At 42.2% G+C, this 10,492-nt stretch overlaps 1 protein-coding gene across 1 annotated transcript; it reads left to right on the forward strand.

Moving 5' to 3' along the window:
• The first annotated feature begins 325 nt into the window (after positions 1-325).
• On the forward strand, positions 326-7,993 carry nags (N-acetylglutamate synthase). The gene is made up of 8 exons (XM_004570298.4): positions 326-1,022; positions 1,656-1,936; positions 3,693-3,906; positions 4,008-4,188; positions 4,354-4,393; positions 6,189-6,320; positions 7,311-7,493; positions 7,739-7,993. Exons 1-8 carry the CDS (start codon positions 648-650, stop codon positions 7,914-7,916), a joined length of 1,584 nt encoding a protein of 527 aa, XP_004570355.1. The 5' UTR covers positions 326-647; the 3' UTR covers positions 7,917-7,993.
• The last annotated feature ends 2,499 nt before the right edge of the window (positions 7,994-10,492 follow it).

The following is a 10,492-nucleotide window of genomic DNA, read 5'->3' on the forward strand; positions in this document are numbered from 1 at the left end:
ACCTTGTATGTAATGTAAATGTGTGGGGGGAGGTACAGTATGAGGTCATTGAAAATTAGTTCGGATTTATGTTCTTCACAGAAAATAAGCCAAAGCCAATGAATTTCAGATTGAAAAAATAATTCATTGTTTAATTTTTCTTTTGAGAAAAACTGAAAACGGGTCTCACAGACCCGAACACCATACAAGGGTTAAAGAGCAAATTTTACTTTCTCACTCTAAGTGCATTTCAGTGCTTGAACTTTAACTTAAGTATTTTTTTAAAAGTCAGGAATCTGTACTTCTACTAAGGAAAGAATGTCTGTACTTGTCCTGAAATCATTTTTGACCCCAGAGGAGGAAAGGAGTATGACGGTGGGAGGACATAACGAGGATTACTGTACCTTTAATCTCACACAATTACACCGATTTCTGGCTGTATGGAATAGCCAGCGGACCAGCTTAACTCTGTGACAGTGAGCCTTTCATGACCCACAGCGGATAAATGTCAGTGGAAAACATCCCAGCAACTCCACCGCGTGTTGGGGTCTGATGCAATCTGAGAAGTGTCGACTCAGCAACCACAGCGCGGTGAGTGAAATTTGGCTGAGCTTCCGGTGCCGCTCAGCTCCAGCCGTTACCGCCACCGTCAAATTACGACTGTCAACATGTCGAAAGTGAACAGGGGTTCTCATGGATGCCGGGCCATGGTAATAGCAAGAAAGTACCTATCGGGTCCGTCCTCCCCGGTCCTGACGCGGAGCTCCAGCCAGCGTCAGCGGAAAATGCTGAGCCGGCAGCACCGCATGGCGAGCTGCAACGCGGCCGGTACCGAAGGAAACCCCGCGGCGCTGGCCCAGCAGGAGCACCTGGGGTATTTCTCCACCGGTGGACGACACGCGAAGACCAACCTGAATCTGATTTACCGGGACGTGAAAGCTTTCCTCAGTGAAGTTGGTGGAGATCCCCGGGAGGCTCGGTACTGGTTGACCCAGTTCCAGAAAGCGACTTCGGCTCATTCTCCCGCCTTTGCTGTTCTGGAGGTAAAGTTTTACTCACCAAAAGACAAAAACAAACAAAGATATTAGAATAGGTTTCATGTTTGTGGACATTCTTGTATTTTGCTCGTTTGTGTTGTTGTGTTTGCACATCTCTGTTGCTTGTGGGGCTCGCACACAAGAATTTCACTCGCATGTGCTGTGCCAGTGTGCCTGCACATGTGATGTGACAATAAAAAGTGATTTGATTTGATTTGATTTGAACTCCATAACGAGGAAAGAAATCACCAATGATACGTGATTAAATTAAAGATAATTATCAAATTAAATAAACTGAAGACAAATACATAGAGTTTGTACCTGCATAGTTCTTACCTGGCAGTTAGTCCATACTCAGTATACACTACAGTATACACAGTTTCATGAACTTTCTCTCTTTCTCAAAGAAAAAACAGAAATCAGGTGGTTTAAAAAAAAAAAAAAAATTCTAGTACACTACCTAAACAAAAAATGAATAAATACAGCCAAAAATATAAGCATGTACTTAAATAATCAACAAAAAACTGATAGCTCTGTAAAAAACCTATTCTTATTAGACTGAAGCAGATCCCGTGTCAGCCAACTGGATTAAATTCTAGACTCTAATACTCAAACACCGTGTTTTTCATTTTGCACCAGGTGGACAGATCAGTGTTTGACAGCAGGGAGATGGTTCAGAGCCTGGCTTTTGGCCTGTCCTTCCTGCAGCGGATGGATATGAAGCCTGTGGTGGTTATGGGCTGGTCAGATCACCTGGAGACAGGGCTTGCCAAAGCAATGTTTGGGTCTGAGTGCATGAAAGGACTAGTGAATCGGTGCCAGCAGCTGACTGAGGCGCTGCAGCAGCACACTGCCAGCGTCCTGCCATTCTTCTCTGCAGAGTCACTCCTACTTCTGCATGAAGCACCGCAGGGAAGCAGGTGAGAACTGAGAGATACCAGTTCAATCTAAGGGAACTCTTGCTTATAAATTGTGAATTTAACTTCAGTATTTATTTTACTGTTCAGATATCAATGAAGTAGGTAAATTATCTGTAAGTCATTGGCTATAATTACTGTTTATGCAGTTAATCTATGCACCTGTTTTATCAATTATTTAATGGAAATAATAAATCATTATATCTGCTATAGTTATTAATTAGCCAGCTCTTATTCTTAAGGTGTCAAATACTGTGATTTAGTCCAGGCTACGGTTTTTGTACCTGCAACACTATGTACAGGGTGCCTGTAAATGGTAAATGGCCTGTATTTATATAGCGCTTTACTAGTCCCTAAGGACCCCAAAGCGCTTTACATATCCAGTCATCCACCCATTCACACACACATTCACACACTGGTGATGGCAAGCTACATTGTAGCCACAGCCACCCTGGGGCGCACTGACAGAGGCGAGGCTGCCGGACACTGGCGCCACCGGGCCCTCTGACCACCACCAGTAGGCAACGGGTGAAGTGTCTTGCCCAAGGACACAACGACCGAGACTGTCCAAGCCAGGGCTCAAACCGGCAACCTTCCGATTACAAGGCGAACTCCCAACTCTTGAGCCACGATCGAGCCATCGTGCAACTGTACTCTACAACCAGTTGCACTTTTACCTTGTTATTTAACCATCAGTTTCCTAATGATTAATCACTTAAACTCCCAGAGACCAGCCATTTGGCTAACGGTTATTTTAAAATGTGATTTTTAAAGGTTCTCATTATAAATATATTTTAAATACAAGTATGCTTTTAATGATTAGTGTGGGTGAGTGAATGGCAGTGGGGGAGGTCTTCATCAATAGAGAAAAACTGTAAAAGCGGTGAGAACACAGTATAAAGTCATAAGGCAATGTCCTCTTTCACATTTTCCCTTTGGGCCTTATGTTTCACACCCTGGTTTAGACAGTTCTTAGTAAGGCTGGGCCATATCATACCGTTCACGGTAATACCAGTATAATGATGGGCAATGATAAGAAAATGAAATATCACGATAGAATATGGGTAAAACGCGCATGCCCAGTGCCTTTGTTTTCGTACGCACATGGCGGAAAAGCACGGCGGCGACGGAGAATGAGACGGGTGAAAGCGGATCGTTGAGTGAAACGGATGAACCAGAATTGGTTTGTAAAAATGCTGCAACTTCACTGGTGTGGAACTGGTTTGGCTTTCGTTCATCAGATACACAACAAAGCACAATTTTTGGTAGAGCATGCTAGCGGGCCGTCGTTAATTCCGTGTTTTTTGGAAAATGAGGCACTCTTAAAATCCTTTGATTTTCTGAAAAATCGACATTGACATCAGCAATCTGTACAAAAATCTTTTAGCACGACTTTGCTAACCTACGACCCCGCACCGCTTAATGGATTGTCAGAGCATACGGCTACTGTAGGCAGGAGCCTCGTGGAATACTGTGCTTCAACATAATATTTCATTAATGTGTGTGTATAACCACTTTTTAAATTTTGTGTGGCTTGTTTAAATTAAAATACATTGATGTGTGTGGGGGTTTTTTTTGCATTAATAAAGTTGTGGAGTATTACAGTATTATGTCTCGCGTCAATTATATCGTTAGTTATATCGCTATCGCAAATTTTCAAATGTATATCGTGATAAATATTTTTGGCCATATGCCCTGCCCTAGTTCTAGGTGCTCATGAGGTTAGGCCCTTACTCTTCTTCTTTCCCTCTCCTTGCAGTGCGCCTCCATCCATTGCTATGGATACCAACCTTCTCCAGTGGAGTCTGAACTGTGGGGCGATCCCACTGGTTTGTCCGGTAGGCAGGGACGCGCAAGGTTGCTCGGTAATGTTGGACCCGACAGAGGTGACGGCGGCAATATCCCGAACCCTGCATCCACACAAAGTCATGTTCCTGAACAACTTCGGGGGCCTGCGAAGCCAAGAACAAAAGGCACAACATCTGGCTCCCACGCTGACTCTGCTATTATTGTCTTAATTTTTTAATCATTTATATTTATATAAATCATTTATATGCTTTCTATCTTGGTGCAGGTGCTAGGTACAGTGTCGCTGCCTGCTGACTTACCTCGCCTGTCCACTGCGACTTGGTTAAGCGCACCAGAACGCCAAAGAGCGACCGCCATAGCCAGACTTCTCAATCAGTTGCCAGCTGAGTCCTCTGCTGTGATCACATCGGCAGACACGTTGCTGACCGAACTGTTCAGCCACAGAGGTGAGACAACCGACTGACTTCTGTGGGTGCCACATGTACACATGCAGCCATGTATGGAGACACACCTGTTTTGAGAGGCACCATATTTGTATGTGTGTGAAGGTTGTTTTGGCGACCACCTCAAAAGATTTTAACATAAGTTTTTTTGTCTGTTCTGTTTCTCAGGGTCTGGAACGCTTTTTAAAAATGGAGACCCCATACACCGGTCAGTAGATATTACACAAACTCCGCCAGTATGAATTCAAACCAGGTCATAATCCAACATTAACCCCAAACAAGACATTACTTTTACCTCCACACATGTACCAGCATAAAAAAGAATACACTGCTATACAGGGAGTGCAGAATTATTAGGCAAGTTGTATTTTTGAGGAATAATGTTATTATTGAACAACAACCATGTTCTCAATGAACCCAAAAAACTCATTAATATCAAAGCTGAATGTTTTTGGAAGTAGTTTTTAGTTTGTTTTTAGTTTCAGCTATTTTAGGGGGATATCTGTGTGTGCAGGTGACTATTACTGTGCATAATTATTAGGCAACTTAACAAAAAACAAATATATACCCATTTCAATTATTTATTTTTACCAGTGACACCAATATAACATCTCCACATTCACAAATATACATTTCTGACATTCCAAAACAAAAACAAATCAGCCACCAATATAGCCACCTTTCTTTGCAAGGACACTCAAAAGCCTGCCATCCATGGATTCTGTCAGTGTTTTGATCTGTTCACCATCAACATTGCGTGCAGCAGCAACCACAGCCTCCCAGACACTGTTCAGAGAGGTGTACTGTTTTCCCTCCTTGTAAATCTCACATTTGATGATGGACCACAGGTTCTCAATGGGGTTCAGATCAGGTGAACATGGAGGCCATGTCATTAGTTTTTCTTCTTTTATACCCTTTCTTGCCAGCCACGCTGTGGAGTACTTGGACGCGTGTGATGGAGCATTGTCCTGCATGAAAATCATGTTTTTCTTGAAGGATGCAGACTTCTTCCTGTACCACTGCTTGAAGAAGGTGTCTTCCAGAAACTGGCAGTAGGACTGGGAGTTGAGCTTGACTCCATCCTCAACCCGAAAAGGCCCCACAAGCTCATCTTTGATGATACCAGCCCAAACCAGTACTCCACCTCCACCTTGCTGGCGTCTGAGTGGGACTGGAGCTCTCTGCCCTTTACCAATCCAGCCACGGGCCCATCCATCTGGCCCATCAAGACTCACTCTCATTTCATCAGTCCATAAAACCTTAGAAAAACCAGTCTTGAGATATTTCTTGGCCCAGTCTTGACGTTTCAGCTTGTGTGTCTTGTTCAGTGGTGGTCGTCTTTCAGCCTTTCTTACCTTGGCCATGTCTCTGAGTATTGCACACCTTGTGCTTTTGGGCACTCCAGTGATGTTGCAGCTCTGAAATATGGCCAAACTGGTGGCAAGTGGCATCTTGGCAGCTGCACGCTTGACTTTTCTCAGTTCATGGGCAGTTATTTTGCGCCTTGGTTTTTCCACACGCTTCTTGCGACCCTGTTGACTATTTTGAATGAAACGCTTGATTGTTCGATGATCACGCTTCAGAAGCTTTGCAATTTTGAGACTGCTGCATCCCTCTGCAAGATATCTCACTATTTTTGACTTTTCTGAGCCTGTCAAGTCCTTCTTTTGACCCATTTTGCCAAAGGAAAGGACGTTGCCTAATAATTATGCACACCTGATATAGGGTGTTGATGTCATTAGACCACACCCCTTCTCATTACAGAGATGCACATCACCTAATATGCTTAATTGGTAGTAGGCTTTCGAGCCTATACAGCTTGGAGTAAGACAACATGCACGAAGAGGATGATGTGGACAAAATACTCATTTGCCTAATAATTCTGCACTCCCTGTATATGTATGTGTGTGTGTATATATATATGTGTGTGTGTGTGTGTGTGTGTGTGTGTGTGTGTGTGTGTGTGTGTGTGTGTGTGTGTGTGTGTGTGTGTGTGTGTGTAGGTATAACTCTCTAGATGGAATTGATGTGGATTGTTTGCTGGCGCTCATCAACAAGTCGTTTGAGAAAACTCTGAAGAAATGCTACATTGACTCTCTGAAAGGCCGACTCCACTCCATCTACCTTTCTGAAGGGTGAGTGCAACTATTCAAATGAAAGAATACCCAGACCGAAGGTAAAAAACACCACTTCATTAATTCCAGGTCTTTTTCCCTTCTACTACAATTCTCAAAAATGATTTTCACTGTCAGACAGGAAAAAAAATCACTGACAAGCGCAAACTACTCTTTACAATCAGTACGGATTTAGAACAAGCCAGTCTACAACATGAGTGTTAACAGGTCTCATAGAAGAAATGACAAATTGACGAGACAATGACAAAATACAATAAGAAATTCATGGCTGGGGTATTTCTTAATCTTAACAACACATTTGATACGATTAACCATGAAATATTATTAGGATGACGGGGAGTGGGAACCAGACCTTGTGAAAATGGGAGAGTATAAATCGGAACGTTTGGACATTGTGTGTGGTGTACCACAGGGATTCGTCTTGGGGCCACAATTATTTATTATGTTTATCAATGATTTATGCAAAATGTCAGATTGTTTAATATTTGTTTTATTTGCTGATGACACAAATATCTTGGGTGTGACTTCTGAAATGAGCAAAATTTAGAAAATGGTTTGATATAAGTAATTGCTCATTCTGAAAATGAGAAAATTCATTCAAAAGTCACTTTACAGTTCTTGTACTTAGGATGTACTTTAGTTACAGTTAAAATTGAAATATTTTTTCAATCTTGTAGAGGTATTAATCACAGTGTGGAAAATGCAATGTATAAATGTTTGGTTTTGTTTGGTTTTGTAAAGCTATATTTCTTTATGTGTTATTGTGTGTATATATGTATATAGTGAATAGAGATTTCCATGGCAACTTGTTATCTTTTACTTTATTTTTTTCAATTTACAATGAATTTTGTTGTTTTAGTTATATTTACATGTTCAAGGTAAAGCAGAAAATTAGTCAGTCAGTTTATATATGTCCAAATATGGTTTGAAATAGTTATCAGCATCACCGACTGTGAGAATGTCAGCTGTTGGACATCTGTGTCCTTCCAGGTACAGCGCAGCAGCTATCATCACCATGGAGCCGGTGAACAGCGGCACTCCCTACCTCGACAAGTTTGTGGTGAGCAGCAGTAAGCAGGGCCAGGGCACCAGCCACATCCTGTGGGAGTGTATCAGACAGGACCTGGGTAAACTCTTCTGGAGGTCTAGAGCCACCAACAAAATCAACCCCTGGTAAGACGTGAGCTTTTTAGACTTTCACACTGGCATTTACATTACATGAACCACACTATGAACAAACATCTAAATATATGTTAAAGACTGCAGAAAAAAAAGATGACAATGTGATGATGATGCAATGTGCTAAAGTCTTGCTCCTTATTGGCTGCTTTTTCACTCATTTTTAGTCCAGTCTTTTCGTTGACCATTTCAAGAGAATATTTTGTTTGTTTGACATGTGTTCTCTCTCTTTCCATCAGGTATTTTAAGCATTGTGATGGCAGCTTTGTTAATGGTATGTGGACTGTGTTCTGGTTTGGCCTGACGGACATCAGAGATTCATACGAGCTGGTGGAGTACGCCAAGAGCCTTCCTGATTCATTCCACAGTGCTCCCACCTCCTCCCAGCAGCCTCCTCCACCTGCTGCAGGATCCTGACTCACCTGCTTCCCAGCAGTTCACTATGTAGCTCTTCAACCTTGAAAAATTGTGAACATTAAAACTTTTAGGTCTAAGGGCCTGGAATTTCATTTTGTTCAACTCTGCACCATCAAACACGGTGTTCTCAGTTTTTCTACACCTTGAAACCAGAACCTAAAGTTATGTGAAGACTTTATTAGTGCAGCTTTTCTCACTTACAGGGAAATGTGTATGTATGTGTATCCATTCAAAGCTGGGTCCACACCACACATGGAGCAGCTCATTGTTTCGCTTTCTCATTTTGTGCTGCTCATTGTAGTCCCCACCCAGTTCTGCAGTCACTGTCAGCTTGACCACGTGATGATGAACTGAATGAATCAGGTTATCATCTGCTGTAAGTTCTGATTAGAGTTGCTTTCCAGTTCACACCAGCTGCACTGCAAGATGACCTGAAGAGGCAGCAAACTGGCCTGCTGATATGGGAAATGTGAGACAGGAACAGCTGCAGCTCTTCCAAAGACGAGTGAGAGAATTATCCACTAGTAAAATAATCATTTTTCTTGGACACATAAATTAATTAATTAAAATGTGAAGTGAGTCACCAAATACACTCGGGCATCAGTTAACATAGCATGGTAGCCTGCTCAACTAAACTGTGTGGAAAACACCACAGTGTTTTAACAAAATATAAAGAATCCTCTTTTTAAAAAGAAATATGGCCACAATCTAAATCATTCTAGAGACATGAAGCTCAGGTTTTCCACTTTGCTAAGGCATACGGACATCTACACACAGGGGGCTACTTTACTTGAAACCAACCCCTGATGTCCAGAGTGGACTCTGAAACACTGCCAGTGCTGTGTAGCTAACAAGTTCAGCACTTTTAAAAACTGCTGATATATCTGACAGCACAGTAATAAAGGCGGTGTTGAAGTTCAGACCATTTGGCTCATGCCAAATGTAATTTCTGGGGACCAACATGATTTTATTAATAAACACATTCCTGTGATCGAGTCATCAAATACATAAAGATGTCCAAATGACTTTAGAGTACACAGTCATATGTATGGGGACCACAGTTGGTGATGAATCTTAGTGCCCCATGAAAAACACTATCCAGTTAATGAACAGAAGCACATCTACAGGGAGTGCAGAATTATTAGGCAAGTTGTATTTTTGAGGAATAATTTTATTATTGAACAACAACCATGTTCTCAATGAACCCAAAAAACTCATTAATATCAAAGCTGAATGTTTGTGGAAGTAGTTTTTAGTTTGTTTTTAGTTTTAGCTATTTTAGGGGGATATCTGTGTGTGCAGGTGACTATTACTGTGCATAATTATTAGGCAACTTAACAAAAAACAAATATATACCCATTTCAATTATTTATTTTTACCAGTGAAACCAATATAACATCTCCACATTCACAAATATACATTTCTGACATTCAAAAACAAAACAAAAACAAATCAGCGACCAATATAGCCACCTTTCTTTGCAAGGACACTCAAAAGCCTGCCATCCATGGATTCTGTCAGTGTTTTGATCTGTTCACCATCAACATTGCATGCAGCAGCAACCACAGCCTCCCAGACACTGTTCAGAGAGGTGTACTGTTTTCCCTCCTTGTAAATCTCACATTTGATGATGGACCACAGGTTCTCAATGGGGTTCAGATCAGGTGAACAAGGAGACCATGTCATTAGTTTTTCTTCTTTTATACCCTTTCTTGCAGCCACGCTGTGGAGTACTTGGACGCGTGTGATGGAGCATTGTCCTGCATGAAAATCATGTTTTTCTTGAAGGATGCAGACTTCTTCCTGTACCACTGCTTGAAGAAGGTGTCTTCCAGAAACTGGCAGTAGGACTGGGAGTTGAGCTTGACTCCATCCTCAACCCGAAAAGGCCCCACAAGCTCATCTTTGATGATACCAGCCCAGACCAGTACTCCACCTCCACCTTGCTGGCGTCTGAGTCGGACTGGAGCTCTCTGCCCTTTACCAATCCAGCCACGGGCCCATCCATCTGGCCCATCAAGACTCACTCTCATTTCATCAGTCCATAAAACCTTAGAAAAACCAGTCTTGAGATGTTTCTTGGCCCAGTCTTGACGTTTCAGCTTGTGTGTCTTGTTCAGTGGTGCTCGTCTTTCAGCCTTTCTTACCTTGGCCATGTCTCTGAGTATTGCACACCTTGTGCTTTTGGGCACTCCAGTGATGTTGCAGCTCTGAAATATGGCCAAACTGGTGGCAAGTGGCATCTTGGCAGCTGCACGCTTGACTTTTCTCAGTTCATGGGCAGTTATTTTGCACCTTGGTTTTTCCACACGCTTCTTGCGACCCTGTTGACTATTTTGAATGAAACGCTTGATTGTTCGATGATCACGCTTCAGAAGCTTTGCAATTTTGAGACTGCTGCATCCCTCTGCAAGATATCTCACTATTTTTGACTTTTCTGAGCCTGTCAAGTCCTTCTTTTGACCCATTTTGCCAAAGGAAAGGATGTTGCCTAATAATTATGCACACCTGATATAGGGTGTTGATGTCATTAGACCACACCCCTTCTCATTACAGAGATGCACATCACCTAATAT

The sequence above is a fragment of the Maylandia zebra genome, linkage group LG4 (assembly GCF_041146795.1).
Source record: "Maylandia zebra isolate NMK-2024a linkage group LG4, Mzebra_GT3a, whole genome shotgun sequence".
Classification (NCBI taxonomy): Eukaryota; Metazoa; Chordata; class Actinopteri; order Cichliformes; family Cichlidae; genus Maylandia; species Maylandia zebra.

Coding starts and splice junctions, on each gene's coding strand:
- nags (XM_004570298.4), top strand. CDS start 648: ATGTCGAAAGTGAACAGGGGTTCTCATGGATGCCGGGCCATGGTAATA. Junction 1,023..1,655: donor CCGCCTTTGCTGTTCTGGAG/GTAAAGTTTTAC, acceptor ATTTTGCACCAG/GTGGACAGATCAGTGTTTGA. Junction 4,394..6,188: donor AATGGAGACCCCATACACCG/GTCAGTAGATAT, acceptor GTGTGTGTGTAG/GTATAACTCTCTAGATGGAA.